This window comes from Xiphophorus maculatus, chromosome 9, assembly GCF_002775205.1.
Source record: "Xiphophorus maculatus strain JP 163 A chromosome 9, X_maculatus-5.0-male, whole genome shotgun sequence".
Lineage (NCBI taxonomy): Eukaryota > Metazoa > Chordata > Actinopteri > Cyprinodontiformes > Poeciliidae > Xiphophorus > Xiphophorus maculatus.
The window spans coordinates 7,034,386-7,060,192 of NC_036451.1; the positions used below are offsets into that span (position 1 = coordinate 7,034,386).

Here is a 25,807-nt window from a genome sequence, read left to right on the forward strand (position 1 = left end):
ACATTTCAAGCAAAAATTTAGTATTTATTTGCTGGAAATGAGAAATGGTCAAAATAAGGAAAAAGTTGCAGTGCTTTCAAATAACGCAAAGAAAACAAATTCATATTCATTTAGAAACAACAATACAAATGTTTTAACTCTGGAAGAGTTCAGAAATCAATATTTGGTGGAATAACCAGGAGGATTTCAGTGAGGTTTAGTGCAGTGGGCTCTTAGTTTTTACCAGAGCTGTATATGTGTACAATAATCTGAGCTCAGTGATGCATAAAAAGTGCCTCATTATTGTGCATTCAGTGCAAATAACACACAGCTTCCTTATTTCATGTTTTTATTTTGAATATAAGTTTGAATACAAAAGCGGTGGGTTAATATATGCCACTGCCATGTACAAAATGCAGAACTATAATGAACAGATTTTTGCTCAATGGATGTGTGAGTTAAATAGATTATTTTATGCCTTCTTTCAACAATTTGTTACATGTTGGATTCATGTTAATGTGTATCTAAAGACAACTTTTGAATTACAAAAAAATGACAAATTAATCAGAAACTTTACGAGTCCCTTGCAGTAAACGTGCGACCATCTTTGCGCTCGTGACCTCCATGTTGAAGACCTCTTCTTTAAAACATGTTTAATTTTTTCCTCGATTAATAAATTCAATTTCAATTCAAATTTATGTAAACAATGTTACATGCTAAAAACATTGTTTTGTACATATGTTTTCTAGAAACTTTGTCTTTGTTTGGACCTTTATTAAAACACAGGAAAATTTAAATGAAAGATTCCTGTCACACACAGAAACAAACATACGCTGAATTTCTGCGACTATAAAGAGAAACATAAAACATATTACAGAAAGCTAATTCTCCACAACAAAGCATGCCGGTGTACATCATTCGTTATTATTCTGGGAATTAGAAGCCATTTCTATTTCTGATGGTAAACTGTTCCAGATATAAAGCTTTCTGAATGAGAAAGAACATTCATTAAATTATGTTTTGTATTTGCAGGTTTGCAGTCTCCATTAACTTCATCTACTTTTACTTGCTTTTAAAAATCAAAATGTACTTTTCTAAACATTTCAGTACCAGTCATGTTAATAAATGTGGAGGAGAAAATCACATGACTCTGAACCAGAACAGGCGCCTCTAAATGATTATATACAGTCCATTCATTGGACAGGAAGAATCAGGAAAAGCAGCAAGTTTTCCCAGAACCCTAAATGTCTGATGTATGTTTCTAACCGCGCTGCTAATGAGAAGGATCACAATGATGGATGCCCAAACTGAGCGAGGCGAGGCTCAGCAGAAGGAGGGGAAGTGGGCGTAGCACCAATTTAAGATCACAGAGCGACGTGTGATACCACACACAGCAACAGTCACTCTGTGATAGATAGGGGCTAAAATGGAAGTGCTTTATATAAAAGACGTTGATGTTACGAGCCTGTTCTTCCCCTAAAATGACTGAAAGATTTTGATCCAGATAATAATCTAATGAGACTGAGCTAAGCTGAAAGTATTTATTCAGCGCCACCGCAGATGATGTGATAACTTTGTCTGAATGCAGACAGATGGAGGCAAAGATAAAGCAGATGAAGTTTCACAAGTTGTTTTAAACGGCATTTGGATGCAAACAATGATAGGAGAAAGTTTTAGTGTTGAGGGATGATGGACGGAGAGGCCAGCGGGTCTACTGGTGACCTTAAAAACATATCTGGCCCACCCAGCGTTGCGCAGGGCAGATAGCCGCCTGTGGGCCCCAGCAGAGAGGGAACTGCAGGGCCTCCAGACTTCATGCAGACAGAAATCTGACCTACAGCAACCTCTGGGTTTTTCTTTTCCACATGGCAGAGGAATCCATCTTCCTGTTTAAACATTTATGCATCTGACTTTTAGCGGAGTTCGAAACGTACACAGTGCGTCCGTGTTTGTAAGCAAGCCTGATCCTGTTTGTACAATGGCGCAGGAACTTCCACTGTGTTTATATGTTCCTTAAGCATGGTGGATCTTATTCAAATGCATTTGTGTCCCTGCAGGTAATTCATGGGGTGCATTCACTGTTTCCTCCATTTTAACTGAATTCTGGTTCATCTGACATGCGTAATCAAACTCTGGCCTGAAAACCTAAGAATCGGTTCGATCGAAGTGAACTCTGTTGTGTTTTGATTGGAGATCGCTCCAAAAAGGAACTATAACGCAGGGCATTCTGGGTAAATAGTAAAATACAACCAAACATCAGTGTTGTATAAAGTACTGAAATCTCAGAGTCAAGTAAAAGTACAAGTACCTCTCCAAAATATGACTTTGGTAAAAGTCCAAGTCACTGACTGAAATGTTACTTGAGTAAAAGTAGTATCTGAAACTTCTTGTACTTAAGTATGGAAAGTACTGTAAAAATGGATGTACTCAAGTAATGTAATGAAAAGTACAAGTAAAAAGTAAAACAAAGCAAATGCAGGTTGAATGACATTTTTTATATTTTGGTAAACTTGTCAAATACACTTAAAATAATGTACCCAACCAAGTGCAGGCAAAATTGAACCTGCTAATAGATATACCTGCAGGCATCATTTAGTTAAGAAAATTAGGTGCTTTACCTATAGCACAAGGTTAACTTAACCTGCTTTACAACTGATCCAGCTTCTTAGTAAACCCTCCAGGACAGAAAATACAAAGTTTTTGTAAGCCTTAAGTTTTCCCTTCAAGTAAGGTCAGTGCTGAAAATGAGAAAAATAAATAGTACAGAAAATGCGGCCAACATGAAGAAAAAGAGCTGTTACAATTACTCTACTTCACAAATCAGTGAATCAGTCAATAGGTGGTGCACACAACTGGTCATTATGCAAAAAAAAAAAAAAAAACCCAGAAAACTTTGGAGCGGGGAGGGGGGGGTGCTGCCCACTGACGCGGCTCAGTGATCACGTGACACGCAGCGCCGTGCGCAGTGCCCTACAATGCACTGTAAGCTATGTAATGTGTTTTGAGGCAATTGACCAAAATCCCGGACAATTTTTAAATTCCCCCCGGACATCGTTTTAGGTCTGAAAAGTAGGACATGTCCGGGAAAAAGAGGACGTCTGGTCACCCTATCACCAGCTGGTGGTTCCCCTGGAGCCGTGTCCGACGTAGTTGCAGTCGTTGTGGTCTCCGTCTCCTGCTCCATGTGGCTGTTCCTGATTGCGAGACTTGCTTTGTGTTTAATGGGAGAAGCGAAACAGGTGTATCCTATTGGTGGTGATGAACAAGCCCAGCTAAGTAGGCTACGGACTTTGTTCGGTAGCCTGCTTGCTACTTGCTAATCAGTAGGTGGGGTCAAAACACTTTGTTTCTCTCTCTCGCTTTTTTGTAACGAGTAACTAAACCACACATTGAAAATGTATCGGAGTAAAAGTACGCAATTAAGTTCGGAAATATAGTGAAGTAAAAGTGAAAGTCATCAAAAATTTTCATACTCCAGGAAAGTATGAAGTACTCCAAAATATACTTAAGTAAAGTAGTGAAGTATTTTTACTTCGTTACTATACAACACTGCCAAACATAAATGTGTGATTCTATCCCTAGTGGGAGAAGTGACTTGTGGTCTTTTTACTGACGACAAAAGTGAAACTGCTAAATCGCTAAAATCTGATGGCACTCTATTTTTGTTTACATTTGAAGTTCAGCTCTGTGTTTTTTTTTTTTGAGGTTTCTGTGTCGTTTCCTTCAGTAGTTCTTGGTGCAGCACCACCACAGGCAAGGAGGGGAACACATTTTTCAAAGGATTTGGTTCAGTCTCACCAGCTCGGTTTAGTCCGCTTTAATCAAACTTTATAGTTTGTTTTCCTGGAAAGTCTGGTTTGTTTGGGGAGGTGTGAACTCCGGTCTGCCTAAAAACATCGGTCTTGGTTCGATTAAAGTGAATTCTGGCGCGGTTTGAATGAACTTGTGAATGCCACGCAGACTGGAGACTGATCAAAAAGCAGGAAGTGGATTGTAGTGCAAAGGATTGTGGGTAAGTACAACCAAAACGAGCGTTTGATTCTAGCGCTAGGGGGAGAAATGGCTCATGGTCTTTTACCGACGACAACTGCTAAAATCGAACGCCACTCTATTTTTGTTGACATTTCATGAAGATGGAAGCTGCACTCAGAGTCTTCTTCAGAGGTTTTTGGTGCTGTAATGATAGCGCCACCACAGGCGAGGAGGGAAAAAGGCTTTTCGAAGTGTTTGGTTTGTTTGACACAGTGCACCAGCTGAAAATGTACAAAATATTGCAATTCTGGTCCAAAATCAAACCAGGTCTATCGCACTATCAGGTGGAAAACACCTTGGACAACATGTTTAATTAGATCTGGAAAACAGGTTTTATTAAGGCAACCTTCAAACTACGGTGGATTATCTTCAGGGAGACGCGTCTATTATCAGTTCTTACTGGTGAGATATCAGGAAAGACTATTTGTATCCGAGCCATTAGCAAAGTCCAACAGCCCGACTTCCTGCTGCGTTCACACAATCATAAAAGGTTTGTTATTATCATAGAGACAAGACAGAGGAGCAAGAGTGATGTCACCGGGGGCAAATGTGACAATTATTGATCAAGGCACTAACCAAAGCTTTTACGATACAAAAAGGTGCCCTGCTTCGAGGCGACCTATTGACTCCTTGGACTATTACAGACGCATTTCAAAACACGTATATCTATTTTTCAGCTGCTCTTCACACTTGGACAAAGAGCAACTCAGACCTTGAAAATGTGTCGCCGAATCCCTTTATCAATCTTTGACCTATTTCTTAATTGATTCCTTCAAGAAAGAAAGCTTTCAACGCTTGCTACCTTTTCAGGGGAATATGAATGTAAAAGCACAAAAAGAACAGCTTTTGTTCACATAAATGGTTACCACTGGGTCTTTGTGAGAGGGGATGTGACTTTGGGGTTTGTTTATCGATAACTTGAACTGTCTCTTTCTTGTCTGTGTCTGAGTAACACACAAAGGATTCATTTAGAAATTTAAAACACGGTAAAAAAGAGAGATGAAGAAATAAATCAAATATTTGCTGCAGAGAGACAGAAAATCTACACATTCTGTTTAAAGTGACAGTAAATGATTTTAAAAACTTTTACACCCTTAAAAAAAACACTTCAACATGTCGTTTTGCTACAGAGAGGTAGCCTCAACAAGCGAGATAGTCACAGTTTGTTGGTTAGAAAGTCGGCTTCGTGGGTGGACGGACTGATACAGAGATTGTGCAACCAGAACCACTATATTTAAAGAAATAATAATTACAGAAAATATGCAACATCAACTGCACTGATAAAACTAGAAACCATAATGCAGTGGAGTACCACCTAGCCGCGGTTCAGTGGAAAGTAACTGATTTATTTGTTTACCTCTTATAAAGTGTGTGTAAAAAAATTAAAAAGTAAATGAGCTCGGGAAGTTGAAATACAGAGGGACAATTAGCCTGGCAAAAACTTGCAACCGCAGCACTACAAAGAGAGAAGAGCTGAGCCAAACAAGATGGCTGTTAATTTAATATTTGGAAGTGTGGCTAACACTGACTGAACAGCTTTGTTGCTAAAACTACAGACTTAAATTCTACTGGAGAAATCAAGCTCAATGGGAGAAATGGGGCGATGAGAATTGAGCGGGATTGTAATGTCCAGGGGAAAGCGCAAAGCAACTTGACACGCTATTGGTTAGTGTTAGCAAAGCCGCCAATCCAGAAGCGCCATTTTTAGTTGTTGGTTTTGTTCTGCATGTGTCAAAATAATGTATTATTCAGTAGCGTAAAAATATAAAACATAAAATATAGAAGAATATAGATAATTTTGTTCCAAAGAACGAATGCAGCTCACAAAAAACTTGAGAAAGTTTGTGTTGTGATGACATAAAGGGCAGAGTACACTGAAAACGAAAATATGGGAAATAGAACTAGATATTTTGTCAAGATAAAATCATGAACAGTTTTAAATATCAATAAGTTTTGACCCCAATCATGAGGTGTGTGTGAGGGAAGTTATTTTTCAGTGTCAAATATAGTCTAATCTCATTTCACAATGAGATTGTTCTATAATTGGGCTGAATCTGACCAAAAGAAATCTTTGGCGTCACTCGTAGAGGGATGTGGACGAGAGACGTCCTCACAATCTGATAACTTCTTATCGTTTCCTGAAGCTTTAAGCATAAGAGGAAGCCTGAGAAAAAGCCTCGCCGCTCAACAGAGAGAGAAAGAAAGAGACAGGATGAAGGCGCTAACTCCGGCCTTTGCACAATCTTTGTTTACATTCCTTCCCCAGCCCCCCTCTCCTGGTCCATATTGAGTTCCTGCCAATTTCCAGAATCCCCTTGGCTGTACAGTTTCTGACATCAGCCCCATGCAGCATGCTCGGGCTTGGACACGTTTCAAATGCTCTGCGGTGCTTCACAGTTAAAATGAGCGTTTACTACACGCTCTACTTGGCTGCGAGTCAAAGTGCTGTGCCAAGTGAGGGACTTTTTCCTGTTGCCTCAGTCACACCTCGTGTTTTCCCTCTGTGCTGCTCCTTTCCCTTTAAAACAGGAAGACTTTCAGAGGTCTTTCCATGCTAACTCGCTCCGTTTTTTTAACAGGACCTATAAAACCATGCCCTGTCTTTTAATTAAACTCAAGTTTCTCCAGAAATCTAATGAAAAAGCCCCTCACTGCTGAATAATGCAGACTGATATGAGACACCAGGGGCTCCAGATGATGCGCTTTATAAACGGCTTTGGAGTTAAGGAGAAAAATCAAAGAGATATTTGGAACAGAAAAAATGCTGGATAAAAAAAATATAACTAAAACAGCATAACTAAATATTTTGGTTGGTTTAATAATAAGATGTTCTCATGTTTTACTTATTTTTTATTACTTTCCATAGCAAATCTGACAGCATTAACATTTGGGGAGAAACTTACGATTACTAAAACAATAGATTATATAGATTATCTCTCTAAATTGTAATCCTGACTAATTCAAACCCAGGACACTGAAGTTATTAAGAAGTTAACTTAAAACCTTGAAGTAGAGACAAAAGATATGACACTAAGGGAGATAAATGCACATTAGTTATAATCGCAAACAAGAAAAATTTACAAAAAAGTGTTTGATGCGATATAATGTAGATTAGAGATAGAAAATGTCTTTTTTTGATTTCACACATTAGATCAAACTTAGTTCGGCCGTTTTACAAACGGCACCGTCTCTGGGTTTCAGGATGCATTAATATCGTTTTTATTTTTGGGTTTTATTGGTTCTGGTCCGTTGAACACAAACTAAAATCATATATAAACTAGTGAAATATCAGTTTCTCATTATCATCTTACAATCTTTAACATTGTAATGTTTTTGTGTAATTTTATTTTAAAATTTGGTTTTATTTTTTATCCTTTTATTCTTTTATATTTTATCATATTAGCAAAATTGGAACAGATTTAACCACAAATAGGACATTTTACTCAGTTACTGGTGGATTTGTTGACATTGTGATGATTTTATTCTTGAAGGTAGAATTTTATGTCTACGTATATTTATTTTTATTACTATTATTTTATTTTATTGCAAAATTTGTAAAAAGATGCAAAAATGTAATTTTAAGACTAAAAAGGTCTTAAAATTCCTTTTTAAAAAGTGTATGTACTTCAACAGTTAGATCAATTGTAAATACATTACAAAACATTTTCAAACTTAAAAGACTAACTAAATTGCAAAATTGTAAATAACTAAGTAAAAATAATGAAATATAAGTGTTTACTAATAACCACTTTTTGACAATAATAATAAAACCAACACAACATTATAATTTTTTAAAATATCTGTTTAATTTATAATTAATTTATTTTCTTTATTCTCTGTTTTTTTTTTAGTTATCTAAAATATAAACACCTACTTAAGAAATAATTGCTGGTGTTAGTTTTATTTTTGGTTTTTGTTTTGTCATTTATTGGTTTGTGTTTATTCTCCAAACTACTGTCTCAAGTACGACTTGAATGTCTACATATATGTTGGTCATTGTTGTGTTAAATAACCATAATTAAAAAAAATTAAATAAATTTGATTATTTTTTCAGCCAGCTGACAAGCAGTGGGCGTTAATATGTGGAAAAGAGGCAATATTGTGCTAATTTATCCCAATAAAAGACATTTTTGCAGCATGCTAACAAAGCACAGCGTACTCTCAGGATATTTAAGTCTCTTTTTGGGTTGTAATAACGTTATAAAATGAAAATTGCTCCTAAAAGACCAAAGAAAACCCAGCAAAATAAAAAGAACTCATAAACACGGATCAAAAGGCTCCCCTGCAGTGGATTATAAACTCAACATGCACTTATCAGACAGCTGTATCAGCGGAAACCTGATGGGCAATCCCAGTAAGTGTCGCTCCCAATTGGCTCTTATTCCTGCTGCACTTCCTGTAGTCCCTAACAGCCCCCTCCCCCGGCTCCCTGTGTGTGTGTGTGTGTGTGTGTGCGTGGGTGTGTGTGGGTGGGTCGGAGCAATTTAATGTTTAATGCCAACCCCCTCCCTCCATTTCAACTGATCATGGTGAGCGCCATGAATTTTTAAAGGCATCCCTACTTTACTGTCCATCTGGGCTCCATCTGTCCAGCTGCTGGTGTTTAAAGCAGACAGAGACGTGGAGACTTCAAAGGCTCCGCGTGGCCCCTGGATGGCTTCTGGCCTGAAGAAGATATTGTTTATACAGGGGAGGAGGGCGAGGTATTTAGCCATGGAGACACAGCAGCACTGAGCGGGATTGTCAAACCTGCACATCTAGAAACGTTCAGAGTGTTTAGAGGCGAAATTAATCAAGCATTTGAAGTGTTGATGTTGGTAAAGTTAAAGTGAAAAGCCTACTGATATTAGGTTTAGATTATTCTTTCTACAATTTAAATTAGAGATGCAACAATAGACTTTTTTCACTTTCAGTACCGATACAAATATCGGAGGTTTAGTATCGATCCATTACAGAAAAATACTGCTGAATCGACTTAAAAATGCTCCTGTTGTTAAAACACAGATATAATTACAAATCTATTTGGTAGCTCTGCACCAGTACAGCACAATTAAATACACCAAGAAACCTGGTCAAACCTGTAAAAACAACTTTCATTTGTTCAGTCAGTGTAAAGTAAATAATAAAGAAACTGAAGCTGCAACAAACCTTCTATCAAATGATGTAAAATAAAAAATAAAGCATGAGATCGCTCAGAGTACAAAATATGTAGATATTAATATCATCTCCAGCATCTCTAATTTAAAGAGGCAGCGGGCAAAATATGCATCAATCATGTCAACGCTTTCCCATTAAAATATTTTTATTGGAATAAAACTGTCACTGCAAAATCTTACCAAGAACTTTAGGTCTTGTTTAAAGTGCAAATGTCTTGTGCACATGAAGTAAGACAAAACTAAATTACAAATAACGTTTCAGTAAAATGGTTTTACAACAAATTATTTCAACTATTCACTTAATTTTGTTTGTCTTTATTTGGATGTGTGAGAATTACTTGGACGTTAACTCTAAAAACTTTCTAAAACCTGCTTTCTACTTTCTAAATCTTAGAAAGTATCAGTTTTTTTTTATATTCTCCTGTGGTTTTGTTTAAGGTTAAAAACAGAAAGACGAGATTAAATCCGACCATTTTGCTGTCTTCAATTAGGACTAAACCGACCAATAATACTTTCCTCTTCAGATTACCTTTTGATTTCTTAGATTTAAACTGTTTTCATGCTATTTTTCCCTCACATTTTCAATTCTTACAACAAATTACTTTAATTATTCACTTATTTTTGTCCGTCTTAATTTGTATGTGTGAGAGTTATTTGGACAGTGTGATTTTTATGCCAGGAAAAATTTTAAATCTACTTACTGAGACAAATTTGGTGTCTAGTTTACTAATGTACAAAGTATCTGTTTGTTTGTTTTTAATAGTTTCCCTCTGTGGTTTCGTTTGTTAAGGTTAAGACAGAAGAGGTTAAATTTTACCATTTTGATACAGCAAACAAACTAAAACCAAGAAAGTTTTGTTTTTGGGAAACTTTTTAAAGCCTTAATAGGCTTCATATTGGTGACAGAGTGAGAAAAAAATGAATGCAAGAATAATTAAAATTATTAATGAAGTTTATAAAGTTGCCTTGTTTGCTTTGTGCAAATCTAATATGCACGGAAATTTCTATAGATATCGCAGAGCCAGATAACTACAGAGAATTCAAATACCAAGAAGGGCTATAAGTGGTATCAAGCTCATATCACTGAAATAAACGCCACCAGACACTCAAATCAGTTTCATTTACAAATTAATCCAACAGCGTGGCGTAATTTGATATCTGTATAAAGCTCTGGCCTTTATTTAATTCTCTCTGCTCCCTGCGCTGGGCAGATATGACGGCGCTGGCAAAGGGCCTTGAATATTTTTGATTAATTCACTTAAAGCCACAGCGTAATCAGACTTGGAGCAGCCGGCACCTCTTGGCTTAATTTAGTCTGACATTTCAGCGGAGAGGTGAGGAAGGTGTCTGGATGATCCTCCAGGAATGCAAGTTGGGATTTGCCAATATGTCTTTGCAGCACAGTGCCTGGAGGCGAAACGTCAACTACAAATTTGTTGGGATTGGTTGCACTTTTTTTTTTTTTCCCCCTGCAGCGCACCGAGAATGTAGGAAAAAAAAGAAAGACATTTTTTAACAACTTGTAAATTAAGAACATCGTATATTATTTGGGTTTTACTTTGTCTCACTCAGTCTGCAGGACCATTCAGACTTTATCTGCTCTTCGTAAGTCATAAGCGATCTGCACATGTCAGCTTACAGTTTGGAGAAGCCATGACTGCTCAGGACTGATAGAGGCATGCAAAGTTTCTGCTGAGGATCTGAGGTAGTGGCCACATTATCACCCTCCATCAAGCACATTCCTGCAGCCTCCACCCACCTGCTCAAAATAAACTGTACCGTCTTAACCCTTTCCTCCCCAGACATTCGGAAAACTACTTAGCAACATGTTTACGTTGCAAATTGTTAGTAAAAAACATTAAAATGTTTTGCTTTGTGGCCATAAAATGAGAGCAGAAAAAGCCACTCTGTTAATAAATAATAAAAAAAGCTTACTTGTGACTAAAACACGTCAACAGATTAAGTTTCAAACAATGCGAGTAGCTTTTTGTTGACTTGCACCTTCAGGCGACGGTGAGATAATGAAATCCGATCAGATGAAGAAACTGACCCGTGAATGTGAGCGAGGGAGTTATGGCGCTTTCGGTTCATGTTAACATTTCTCAGATTTGAACAGAAACCCAAAAGTCTTATAAATAGCTGCAAACATGATGGACTGGCTTTGACATTTGGGTTTTCACAAAACGAAAGAGTAATAAAATCTCAGAAAACGTAGCAAACAAAATATGTTTGAAAAATTTACCTATACGTTTTTGAACAAACCAAACCTCTAATATGATTCTATTAAACATCTTTTAGAGCAAATGAAAGAAAATGACTAGAAATACTACAAAAAATGTATTTTGTAACTTTTTAAAGGTTTTTTTTAATGATTAGCTCAATTACTTTAGTTCTCTTTTGCTCTTTTTATAAGCTTTTGTTATGATAATGACAGTTATTTTCTATTAGTTTTGGATATTGTTCAGTTGGAAGGATAACTGCTCTTTTTTACTTTCAAAACAATTGTTAAGTAAAGAGCAGGACCAAAGGCAAATGAAGCAGATTAGCAGTGGAACATCACCTATGCTGCCTGGATTTTGAGCATGTCCTGATGCTGAGACAGCAACTTCAGTCAGAGGTGTTTTCAGATTGAGTGCAAGATTGACTGCTACTGGAGATCCTTCCTGCCCACCGCATTATTGTCACAAAATGAAGCCTAGTTTATCAATTTTCAATTAGGGATCGGTTGTAGATTTTAACTTTGTGCTAACCAACAAAAAAGAATCCCAGGTTTTCAAAAAATATTGTAAAAAGAACAGAAAAAAAAGGATTTAACAACAAATCTCAAGATTGTAAAATCCAAGACTGGAATAATCCAGTGTTGCTACATGCTCTGTGATGACACTAATAAACCAAATTGATTTGATGTTTCTCCCAAAAAAGTATGACTTTGCATTCAGAAATGTGACCTGGAACTGTGTTACGCAAACAGAAACAGACATAAACACTGTGAAGCAACACTGTCAAGTTTTACAGGCACAGACCAGGAGACTCATGTTTTTAAGCTACCAGGGTGCATTGTTAAGTACAGTTTGGGGAAAAATAGCTGATGAAAAGCTAACATTTGTGTTTCTATCAAAGCATAGCGCAGTTTAACAGTTCAGACATCAACTTTTCACGTTTTGTCTCATTAGAACCACAAACTTCTGTTTTTTTATTTATTGGAATTTCATGCGAAAGACGAGCGTCGGCATAATTTTTTGACTTGCAAAATCAGCTTTAAAAATTAACAGAAAGTGTTGCGTGTGTTTGTGTTGAACCTCTCTACTCTGATCTCATCTGAGCAAAATTAAATTACGCACAAACATTTAGGATTTACTTACAAAATAAAGTACAAGCTAGGGCTGCAACTAACAATTAATTTAGTAACTGATTATTCAAATGATTAATAGACTGATTGAATAAAAAAATGGCACATTCTGCTGATTTTAATTTAACCAGTAAAGCCTTTTTTTTAAACAATATTTGAAATAAATTAAAAGATGCACATAAACAAATAGTTCATTTTTAAAAAATCAGAAAATAAACAACGTATTACCTAAAATGCAATAACATAGCATTCCTTTGGTGTACACTTGGTCATTTGTAGATTAATGGAAAATTTGTTATTTTTCACATTAACTGATTAATAACTGGATATCTAAAGGTGCATAATAGGAGGGTTTTTTCAGCTTTTGCAGAATTTGAACTTGGTGAAGCTAAAACTAAGACACTTGAGTTCTGGATAGAACATATTTACAAACAAAATGGGTTTTTTTTATCTTAAGTGCAAAATGTTGAATTTTTGGTACAGTTTTGGCTTAATTGCTGCTCTGACTGTGTTGTTCTTTCAGCAAATGGTCTTTTTTTTGTCTGTACACTCCAGTTAACAATTAACTGACTATCAATTTAGTTGACGATTATTTCAACAATTGATAAATCACTGCTAATCTGATTAATCAATTCAGTCCTAGTCCATAATTATGGAGCATTATGGACTCTCAGGTGCTTTTGTAGATTCTTTTGAACTTTTTTTTATTTACGTAGAGAAAAGTGTCAATGTTGACGTTAATCCACATAATGATGGAGCATTTTTCAATGCTTATTCCAACTTTAGAAAGAGAGAACCTACCAAAATATGGACATCCACCAAAAATGACCAAGCAAATGATTATTTAAAAGAAGCAGACTAAGACCTCAGATGGGAGAACCTGCTCATAGGAATACTATTAGACATCTATTCCAAAACAACTGCCCTTTATTTATGGGGGACTTTTTGGAGACCACACATTTTCAGTTTGAAAGCAGGACTTCAAGTCTTTCTTCTCAAAACTTGTAAAGCTTGTATGCCAAACTTCTGCTCTCTGTCAAATATTCACTGTGATTTCTCAAACCTTTGTCCTCACGCTCAAAACTTGTCCCCGTTCGGATCAAATCTCTGCTTGCAAATCTCTCTGCTCGCTTGCGAATCATTTTCTGCTAGTGCTTGGAACAAAAATGTAACGTTGCCTGGCAACCTCTGAGCCAATAGAATGAAAGTGTTATACTGGGTGCATTTGTTTCCTTCTAGTGGGTGTGCCTGTGTGGCTACTGTTGATTGTAGCAACCTGCACCACCCACTGGATGTTTTTCTCTCCAGCAGATACAGTGAAGCATAAAATCTCAGGAAAAAGGCTGTAACCTGAAGAAATTAGATAAAGTTTAGTTTCCAAAGCACTGTAAGCTGGACATGTTTGGACTAAAACACTCGTTTGTGAAGGTAAAGGATTAGCAGAGCGAAAGGTTGAGCAGTCGACTAACTTCTGAATAACGGGTAAAACTCCTGAGCCACAAAGACACAAAAATGCACTTATTATCATTAATGATAAAAGTAACGCTGCCCAGTCAGCACTTTTCCACGTCTGCATCAATAATATGAAAACTGAAGGCAGAACCTTTTTAGATGATAGCTGTTATATAATTACTTTTATTGCATTGTTTTTCTGGGACAGACGATTACCGTGTGTTCGCTGCTTCACACATAACAGCAGCTACAAATTTTCTGCTTCATCACTTTTGATATTTCACAACAACCAAGACCAGGCAGAGCCGTGAGATATAAAAATAATAATAAAAAAAACTGCAAGATGATGGTTTATAGATCTACCAATGAAAGGCAATGAAGAAACCACAAATGTAAGGTTGAGAAGAAACAGAAGAAGCAAAATAAATATGCAATCTAGGCTATGCAAAGCAAGACAAGCTGAATTATCAGGAGGCAGCTATTATAACTGGCTATAACTGCAATTACAGCTTATTGCTATAATCATCCAAGGCCAAAAATAGCAATGTCTTTCTAAAATACTGGATTGTTTTTCTTTCATTATCCATTTTCTCTACATCTATGGCAAGATAAATACAATGCAGGCTTTAATAATCTATAGATTAACAAACAACCAACATGATTAAGTGTCAGATGCATTAAACGCAAATCTAATCCACAGCCGAGTGACGCATGACGATAAAATTGCCCAGTATGTCGTACCTGCCACATGAAATCTGAGAATGCCCTGTCAGGGCACTCACACAGGGAGGGGTGGGTTATTTTCAGAAGCAGAGTATAGGTTTTAGAGGAGTTATATTCCACAGCCTGTAATTACAAAAAAAAAATAGGCCTTAAATTACAGAATCTATAGTTAGGGCTTGATAATGAAGGCTGCGTGCAACGTGGCCGAGATAATCCGCCTGCGACACGCGTGTCAGCGATGAAAAGAGTTGAGAAACGTCGCAGACAAGACCGGCCCGTTTCTCACACTGATGAGCGTGTTTTATGGTTGGAAATATTGCATCAGGCCATGATTGTGTTTGCATTGCAGTGGTGGCTTCCATTATGTAATAAGCTGCTGCGTAAAATGGTGGCTCAGTCCGTGCCACACAAAAACACACACACACACACACATATATATATATATATATATATATATATATATATATATATATACAGCTCTGGAAAAAATTAATAGACCAGTTAAAATGGTCAGTTTCTCTGATTTTACTTTTTATAGGTATATGTTTGAGTAAACTGAACATTGTTCTTTTCTTCTATGAAACTCGGAGCAAAATCTTAGTATTTAATTGCAGTAAATGCGAAATGGTGAAAACAATGAAAAGGATGCAGTGTTTTCAGACCTCAAATAATGCAAAGAAAACAAGTTCATATTCATTTAGAAATAACAACAGTACTATTTTAACTCAGGAAGAGTTCAGTAGTTCATAGAATGAAAATACAATGTTCATTCATATCTATAAAAAAGTAAAATCAGAGACACTAATAATTTTAAGTAGTTTCCTAATTTTTTCCAGAGCTGTATATGCATTCAGATATATTGACCCTTTGCACGTGACGTCACGCTCTCCAGAGCTCCGCCCACTCCGCCATGACGGACGTCAAAACAACCAATGTTTTGACGTTCGTCTAAAAACAGACATCTGGTTGGCTAATATCACTATTACTTAGTTGATTTCACTTTAAAAATGGTCACAGGTTGCGGTGAGGTCAGCTGCACAAACAGATAAGGATGAAAACCCAACGTGTCATTTTCCTGTGTAACTTTTAACGAGGAAAGTTGCGGCAGCGATGGACAGCAGCGGCCAATCATAATGACTGTCAGCCCTCGATGTAACCGCGGATTAGCAGCGAACACTTTTTACAAGGTAAAAAGATTAACATTCATATACTTAATAAGTAAGTATGATTAGAAAGATATCAAAATTCGCTTTATGGAGAAGGTACGTGTGTAACGTTAGTAACCATGGAGACAATGCCGCACTGTCATGTAGCCTAGCATGTAAGGAAAAAACCAGTTAGCATCTCGTTTTTTGTACGTTTTTAATATTGTTTCTGTGTAAGGGTAAGCGATGTTTATGACATAATGATATAAACCACGTGGCGTGAATTCAGGCAAAGTCGCTAATTAGATCAACACGTCAGGAGGGAGGAGGTTCGTGTCGGTTTGTAAGCTAACTGTTTCTAGTTTCTGTAAATACCTCCGTCTGTGAGCCCCGACCAGGTGTGTTACGTTCACAGACAAATTAGCTCGACTTGAACAAGTAACAAGTTTTTCCCAAGTTGGCAAAAACAACTTGGGAAAACAATTTCCGTCGCTCTGTTCAATATTCCCGTCCCTCCCTTCCGACATCCATCATGGCGCCTTGAATGATTAAGTTGCAAAGTGTGAATATGTACCTATGTATGCATACAGGCGATGAAAAACTGGCTTCAGCTCGGAAGTGGAGGCATGTTCTCTAGATCTGTTTTATAAACTATAACCAAGGACACTAAAAAGTACATCTATAACTTCAATGATTGCTTTACACTGCAAAGGTCAGCCTCCTGATAAGACTTTATGCAATTTCCAGAGGAAAAGAAAATTGATTCCGTTCCAGTTTATATCATATAACAGCGGGAAGTTTTTTTTGTATCTGAACTGTGTTTAGATTTCTGTTTTAACTGACAGCATGCAGTCTCCGAGCTGTTGACAGACTTCGGTCTTCCCATGTAAACAGCCCGTCTTGTTTCAGTCAGGCCTCCCTCATAATATCCAGCCGCCCACTGGCATGTTTACAGTAAACTCCTGCACGCTAAAGCTGTTAAAATGCTCCCTGACCAACCCTCCCCCACTCCACTCTGGCCTGAATCTGCTCAACTCAGTCAGGAATAACGACCAGACTCCACTCCTGCTGCAACTCAGTAGAAATGTATCTTTTTTTAACGCTTATTCAATTGATATTATTCTTTTTTTTCAGTTTGGTTTTGAAGCGAATACAGTTTCGTTAAATCAAAAATGAAAACATTTATAAAATTTTGAGGGGAATAATCGTTTTAGTCAGTATTAGGTTAGTTAATGCTACATCTAAGCCTGGATTTAGTGTCACAGTGAAAGAAAGAGGCAATTTATCCTTTTTTATTCTTTTTCAATCTGTTTTATTCTTTTTTCAGTTTGTTTTTGAAGAAAATACTGTTTCAGCAATTAAGGAAAATGAAAATATTTATTAAATTTTCAGGAAAATGAAAATATTTATTAAATTTTCAGGGGAATACTAGTGTTAGTCAGTATTGGGTTAGTAAAAGTAATTTGTTTAGAGCAGGACCTTTAACGCAGGGTGGTAACCAGGGTTAGTTTAGTTTTGGGTTAGTTTTATTTCGTTTTTGACTGTGTGTTTGTATAATCCAGTTAGTTTGAATACATTTTTAGAGTGCATTTGCTAGTGTTTATTAGTTAAATATTGATTAGATTTTGTTTTGTTTCATTAGTCATAGTAGTAGTTTTAGTATTTTGATCAATAAATTTTGATTATGTATTCTGAGTCATGAATATGATACAAAAGAAACCATTTTCAAAAAATGTTCTCAACTATTTTTGAACAACCAACTGATTTTATTTTTGTTTTATCCCAAGTTTTGTTGTCGCCATTTTGACAATTAAAGGCAGGAGTTGTACAAAGTGCCGTTAATTATCAACAGCTGACGTAAACTGCTTGAGAAAAATCAATATTAGTTCAAAACACTAATAAATAATTTCAGTATGTTTTAGTTCGTTTTATAAACGCACAATATAGTTTGAGTTTGTTATAATTTTCCACCATTAATTACTGTCTTTATTTATCTCCGTTAAGGAAAAATCTTTCTCAGGTCCAGATTTTGCTAGTTTTAGTTTGCTGTCTTGGTGATGACATGTGCTTTTTAGCTGTTGATTTCCCAGCCTGTTCAGATTGCATCATGTGCAGCTGAAAGAGTCCCAGAAGGTTCAACGCAAGGAGAACGGAGGCATATCTGCACATCCCTGGTGACTAAATAAAGGCTTTCACCTTCACTCTGATCAAAAATTAACACAAACATACTCCAAGACGGCGTCACACTTCCTAATTCAACCGCCAGTCTACACCTGAACGGAACCGGTCTCTCCATCCCATGGCTTTACTGATCATTTAAATAACAACTGCAGGTTTATCTCAGTGAGAAACCTGAAACCAACCGAATGCATTGAATGGGCTGGAAAAGTGTTGTGTTGCAACGGTCTGTTAAGAGCAGACAAGACGAGACAGACGGGAGGCAAAGCGACGGATCGAGGTGGCATCCAGACCAGGGAGAAACACGCAATCTCCACCAACGAAAGAGGAAAAGAATAATCCTTCATTTGTTCCTCGCCAGAGAAACTTCAGACTGTCTGAATTTTGTTAATTAATAAGAATTTATTTATTTTGAACATGATAGCAGTATAAAATAACACAATTAATAGTTTTTATTGTGTTTGTTTCAACTAATCTTGTTGCAATAAACAATAAATCAATTAATCGTGTGATAAATTAAAATCAATTTTCTCTTTTTACCAAAGACTGAACGATTAAACTCTTCAGTCTGCTTTGGTCGCAACTGGCCCATTTTTTAAAGGACAATTTTGTTTGAAGAAACTTTATAATTCATTTTATTTGTTTTTTTGGTTGGTTTGTGTATTTATTTTGAATATTTCTTCCAGTTTTAGCTTTAAATGTTTGTTAGATATTAAAGTTTAATCATCTTTGACTGGGTGTACTTGGATCATTATGTCATGACCTTTATATTGTAAATGGTGTCAAAAGAACAACATTATTGTTTATTGCAATACTTTCTGGGACAATTTATCGTCGAGCAAAATAATAAATGTTGCTGGATGATTGCTAATTGCTAATTTCAGCAATTATCTTTTTGGATAGTTGGACCTCATGTAATGTTCAAATAAGATAAATATAACTTTAATTAAAATGTCCTTTTGCATCTAGATTTGTGTGCTTGATATTCAAACAACAGATGAGTTAAAACTCAATCTCTATAAACGACACCAACAAAAAGCTTTTGTTGGTGGAGGTAGCGTGTTTCTTCCCTCTGGTATTGTGAGACTTAAAGATTTATCTGTAAAAAACAGAAGAAGCAGTCTCACCTGTCTGAACTGCTCCTCGTAGGTCCATTCTCCGTGGTCCTGCACGCCCAGGTGGCTGTGTGGAGCGTGGGGAGGCATGATGGCGACGCGGGGCTCCTGCTCCACGCTGGGCCGGACCTTCGGCAGCTGGGAGTGAGGGTGGAGATGGCGGTGGGGCAGCACCAGGATGCCCTTCCCAGGAGCCACGGCGTCGTGGCCGGTCGGCAGCCCTTCCTCTGCCAGGTCGTCGTCAAAGTCTTCGTCCATGTCGCTTTCAAAGTCTCCCTCGTCCCATTTCCGTTTGCTGGCGTGTGAGGAATAAAAAGATAGACTCAGATTTTGCAAAAGCTAACTTTTTTTTTTTTTAGGAGCCGGGCGAAATGGGTTAAAAATAAAATCTTAGAAATGTCCAAATTTGTTTTCAGTTGAACAGAAAATAAACAGAAAATATTTTTAAAATGTAACTTTTATCTCAATCACCCGTTTGTCAGTTGTATAACGGAGTGTTGTGACCAGGCTACAAGAATTTTTGTTTAATTGATATGAGCATATTATTATCAGAATAAATTCAAAAATACTTTATTAATCCCAAAGGGAAGTAAAATTTTTCTTGTAACTCATTAATTTAGATTCTTCAAAGAGTTATTGAAGACGGTGAGGAATAAGAATAAGAACAACAGAAATAAGAATGATGGATAAGAATGCAATTTAATTAGAAAAATGAGAATTTTTTTTTTTTTTAATAAAAAAGCTTAGTTACTAGGATCTGACCTGAGCAGCTTGGTTTGTTTGCTTCTTTTCTTCTAAATAGAAACATTTATTGCTCAATCCTTTCAAAGTCCTGTTATATTTGTGTGAAATATGTTTAGGTATGTATTAAATATTAAGTACCATCTGTAAAATGAAGAAACTCAACATGGGAAACCCTGTAGGAAAAACAATCCAGATTTTCTAATCAATGGACTTACATCTGTTCCTCCTCGTCGGAGCCCATCATGTCCTTGTAATGCTCCTCCCCTTCGTCGTTGTCGTCGTCTCGCTCCTCCTCGCCGCCGCTGCTGCGCTTCGACATGGGGCTGTCCGACACCCTCTGCAGCCCGGCAGCGGCGGCTCGCATGGCCGCCAGCGCCGCTATCTGCGCCTGCTCGCCCTCGGGGGCGGCGCTCTCCATGGGGTCGTTGCCGGCGCGGACCTGGGCGTGCTGGGCGATGGCCTGCTGCTGTAGCTGCTGCTCCATCAGAAGCTTGGCCCTCTGCTGCCTGTGCAGGTTCTCCATGACGGCCTGCAGCTTCATCTCCGGGGAAAGCGGCACTCTGTTCAGCGGCCTTCCTCCCCCCTCTGAACGAGCAACAACTTCGCTTCCAGTCAAGCGATGAGCGTCACACCTCTGTCCCAGAATAAAGGGCGACTACGAAGCGTGCCGGTGACAAAGCACCTTTAAGACGTCGGGGATGAACAGGAAGGAGGTCTGAGACATGCAGTCGGAGGTCTCTGAAGCCTCTCGCTTGTTTCAAAGCCGGGGGCAGAGCTGAGCTGTCGAGGCACAAGCAGTGGCAGTGGAGGTGGGGGTACAAAGCTCCGCAGACAAACTCGGTTACCTGAGGGGCAGAAAAAAGGGCAAAGTGTCAGAATGTTCCTCCCCTACTTTCTGTTTAAGTCAGCAGCATGAGCAGCGGGGAAAGAACGCATGATGATATCTTCCTTTCAGAAACAAAACCTCTTTCTCTGTCCTCCAGATTACAGGTGAACGGGTTTTGTGTTTTTATTGATTTATGAGGCCATTATTGGAATAATTGTCAACTCATTTAGTATATTAATCGATTAATTGCTAACTGGACTATACTCCAGTTAGCAACTCTGAGCAGTAATTCAGCCAAAACTACACAAAAAAGATGTGCATTTTGCATTTAAGATACAAAGATTTAGCTTCAAATTCTGGTTAAGAAAATCTCATATTAAGCAGCTTTTACTACCCAATTATGAACTCATTAATCAAAAAATAAACGGCTGAGCTTTTCACACGTTGATGTTATTATTTTTAGCTGCAGACGCATCCTTTGCTATCAAACATACTCTAAAGGACTGCTGTGTTATGCAATTTTAGGCAGTAAAATGTCTATTTTCTTATTTTAAATGGAATGAAATTATTAGTTCATTTGCATTTTTAACTGTTTCTAATATTTTATTTAAAAAAAAGGCTTAAGCGGTTAAATGAAAAATCTGCAGAATGAGATTTTCTTTTATCAGAATAAACAATATAATAATCGATTACTAACGTAATTATTAGTTGCAATCATAATGGAGAAATGGAGGACTTTTATTGCGCTTGCTCCTTGTTTTGCAACCAACACATCGTATAAACCATTACAGGGAGATGAAGTTAATGGGTGACACTGCACGGTAAAAGTCCAGCACATTTCCAAGCTGCTTGATTAATCATTTTTAAAGCTCCGACCTGCAGCGGCCAAGAAAGTATCGTGTCTCGATTAACTGAAATCACAAGTTAAGACAATGTGACTGAGGAGAAAACGCTTAATTTCACACACAAAACCCAAGTTTCAAAGCAAAGTCCCTGTGACGCATACGCAGAGGCCCAGAGATAACATCTGTCATGCAACGTGTGCAGGATTACTCACACCAGAAACTGAACCGGCGAGTCGCTCACAGAGGGCCGAACGATTAAAAAAAAAAAAAGAACGAGAGGAAATGAAATCACAGGAAGAAGTGTCGTTTTTCTCACCTGGTTGGACTGAATTTTTAGATAAGCTTCCAGTCAACGCAGACACAAAACTGCAACCATGTCTGGGCAATATTGCCCAGACATGGTCTTTGAGGAAATAAGTTTCCTCAAAGACCTGCAGGTGAAGCCCACTCATTTTTAACTGCCGTGTTTCCCCCCCACCCCTGTTTTCGCCTGTGAGTGACACACAGTGGGGAGTTTTTCTGCAACATGTGTAGGTGGCAACAGTTCACCAGCACACCTGCTTCAGAAAAGGTCCAGGTATGCAAAACAGCCTCTGTTCCAATCTTCTAGGAATATTCTTTTTAAAAAATCCCTATTGCTAAGCGCTTACAGCACAACCAGGCTGCGGCTAGATCAGTCGGGTACAGATAAGGGCTGCACTCAAAAGTCAACAGCACACGGGGAAATTAGATTTGAGCACAGGTGCTGGACGTGCAGGAGTACCAGTTATGACTGGAGCTGGCGGTGACTGTGCGGCACCGCTCGTTCAGCCGTGCTGACTAATAAAGGTAGACGCAGACTTTCGCAGGCAGCAATTTTATACTGAGAGCGATCAGGATTTTCACCGTTTTTCTGAGCTCACCCTGGATTTGAGAGGATATTATAAAGGTATTGTTTAGTTTGTGTTGTTATTACAAGCAGCTCTGAAGTCAATGTTTAAAATTTGTACCTAGAATCAAAAGTATTTGTATGTTTCCACATCAGAACCACAAACTTTAAGGTATTTTTCTAGATGTGATCGGTCAAACAAATGTAAAGTGAAACAGATTTTACAAATTAATATCTTAAAAGTGTGGCCTTAGAGGACATTAGTGCAATAGATTCAATTCTACTGGGGACCAAAATTGCAACATTTGTTACATTTTCTTCTGGCATGGTTCGCTTTCACACTGCACTGTCAATCAAATTGAAAAACATGTTCCCCTCCTCACCTGTGGGGGCGCTGGACCAAAAACCACTGAAGGAGACGCTGAACGCAGCTTCATTCTCCACAGAATGTAAACAAAACTGTCAGATTTTAGCAGTTGTAAGATTTCTCTTTTGTTGTCGACAAAAGACAAGCCATTTCTCCCTCTAGCGCTAAATTGCAAGTTTGTTTAGGTTGAATTTACCCAGAATGCCCTGCGCTATTGTTCACTACCTGCTTTTGGAGCGATTTCCGGTCCAGTTGGTGTTCATATATGCATTCAAAGAGTTTCATTCGGTTCGGTTCACTTAAACCGAACCGAGACCGAGTCAGAGTTCGAGTCCACACTCAGACGTCCCAAAACGAACTGGACTTTCCAGGCAAATGAACTGGAGTTTAATTAAAGCGGATTAAGTAGAGCTGGTGTGAATGCACCCTTTATTGTGCAGTCTAAAGAAACCCATTTATAGGGAAATGACAACATTTATAGAAAGTCATAAGAAGTCCCATTTACATGATGCTAAAAACCTTGCCTTCTGGTCAGATGAGAACTGAACTGGGATTTTTGGGTTTTTTGGTGTAAAATTAACACCAAGAGGACGGAGAAACACCTTTATGGTTTGAGGGATGCTCATCTTCAGCAGTGGCTGACAAGACTGGGATGGAGCTGCACATCCTAAAAGTAAGATCTTAAGATGTTAGCATACTTAGGCTTAGGCCAAGTTAGCCTACTTAGTGCATGTCGTTACCGCTGAAACAATTAATCGTGACGAATCAAGTATTGAAAGTATCATCAACTAATTTACCAATCGATTAATCGTTAACTGGAATATACAGGCTCTAAAAAACTAACATTTACTAAAAAAACAACATACTCAGAGCAGTAATTAAGCCAAAACTGTAAAAAAAACTATTACACTTTTTCTATTTAAGCATATAAAAATAATTTATCTATAAATATGATATGCTGAGAACGTATTTATTTATTTACTTAGGTTAAGCTTCACCTGCTTCAAATTCTATAAAAGAAAATCTTACGTTAAGCACCATTTGCTGTCCAGTTATAAGCTGGTTAATCCAAATAAATCACCAGATCAGCCCTACGCCTTATTGATGTTAAATCGAGCAGAAAGCGCTGAGCTTTTCACATGTTTATGTTAGAAGTTTCTCTTTTTTGTTTGTTTTTTGCTGCAGATGATCAGACGTACACTAAAAGAATCCTATGTTATTGCATTTTAGGCAATAAAATGTTCGTTTATTTTAAAAAATGAATTACATTTATTCACTTCTAACATTGTATAAAAAGGTTTAAGTGGTTAAATAAAAAATCTGCAGTACTTGCCAATTCTTTTTAAATCAAATAAATAATCAGAATAATCGTTATTACTAAAATAATTAGTGAATTAGCTGCAGTCCTACATTTCACACGTTTCAATTTATTTGTAAAAAATGTTGGCATTTATCTTTCTTATTTAGGCGTCTCTTTGACTTATTAGATTCCAGTTAATGTGACAAAATGTGGCTTCTTGTCTTCGATGTTTTTGTCCCCTTTTGAGAGCTGATGCTTGCACTTCTTACAGCTGACCACATTCATGACAGGCCTTGAATAAAACATACTTGGGAGTCAGCACAGCGTCAAGGTAATACCAGTCTTCAAAGTACCACCACATTAAACCGTGCTGAGCTTACCTAAAAAGTGACCACCGCAGCACTCTTCGCACACAATAAACCCCGTCATTACAATGAGGGTATTATTTTGTCTCATGAGGGGAAGGGGGGTGGTTTTCTTCCCCAAGTAGTGCGCAGCTTTTACTGGAGATACTCAGAAAATCTTCGCAACTAGACGTAGACGTCAAAGAGGAGGATAAACAGCCTCCAATTCAAGTTCTTGCCTTCTTCTAGCGACGTTATGCATCCATTCACAGGAAAATCATCTATTTTCCATATCTAATGTTTACATAGTTGTGGATACATAATGAAAGGCAACACCTCACAGACATCCTGGTGTTGCTCTCTGACAGGACGTCACTGTGATGCGGGCGTTTTTCTTATAATAAAGACACTTGCGTGTGCCAAATGGAAAATAACTGATAGTGCAACATTAAACCAGCCTGACCTAACTGGAAGATCAACTTATATATTTACACAGTATCTGTGATCTTGTGTTTCGTAAGGAATTTAGCATATCACAGACCGCACTGGCACACCACATTATTGAATGCTTCTTCTTTCTTTATGCTGAACATTTTTACAGAAGTCAAGCCACTTTGGGTACAGCAGCTCAAAAGAAAATGTATCAAATATTGCAAAACATATAAATCTAAATAAGTTAAACTGCTGGGATTCTTGGTAGCTCAAGGAGTAAGAAGCGGTCTGCATACTGGAGCTCACCCTTATCCTGATATCCCGGGGTCTGCTCTGCTCCTCCTTAAAAGCAGACACTGATAAAGACTACTAAACCCTTCAGATGTTGCATTAAGACATGTGTTACAGACGCCTGTCTGGCCCAGTTGAGCAACAAACAATAGCTGCTAAAAGCAGACAAAAAAAAAAAACCTCAAGGCGCCCAACGGTATAGCCATATATGTTAGAGGAATCTTGCGCAAGGAAAGAAGAGCTGTGAAACTTGTACGTTTCCTCAGAGGGTGAAGGAAGTGACAACCGACAGAGAAAACGCCGTGAGCCAGCCGACAGATACTCAATTTTGATTCACTGGATTCTTTCACGGGCGGCGGAGGCACAAGCGGACATCAGCAGCTGTCAGGACGAAGAATAGCGCCAGTGTAAGCGGGATTAAAGCATCTTACCTAACTGGATCTGGTTTGACTCAAAACAACTGCACTGCTCTCTGCAGCTGCAAAGCCAAACGAAGACACCCAATAATTACTCCTAACTATCCAGAAAACAAAAAAAGGGAGAGAATCATGCAGAAACATCTCTATATACATTACACATCACTCATATTTTGAATTAGTCAGTCTCAAGCGATTTGTCACGCAATCCATGTTTGTGCCAAAAGTAGTGCCGCCCGCCACTT

General features: G+C 37.8%; 1 protein-coding gene across 2 annotated transcripts in view; it reads right to left on the reverse strand.

The window, feature by feature from the left end:
* Positions 1 to 25,807, reverse strand: part of arid3a (AT-rich interaction domain 3A) — a 75,821-nt gene that overhangs the window by 31,880 nt on the left and 18,134 nt on the right. For both annotated transcript variants that reach the window (XM_023339832.1, XM_023339831.1), the window contains exons 2-3: positions 20,089 to 20,718; positions 19,142 to 19,424 (exon numbers count right to left, since the gene is read on the reverse strand). In XM_023339832.1, the coding sequence (XP_023195600.1) occupies positions 19,142 to 19,424; positions 20,089 to 20,414 (609 nt within the window). In that variant the 5' untranslated portion in view covers positions 20,415 to 20,718. The remainder of the gene's footprint in view (positions 1 to 19,141; positions 19,425 to 20,088; positions 20,719 to 25,807) is intronic.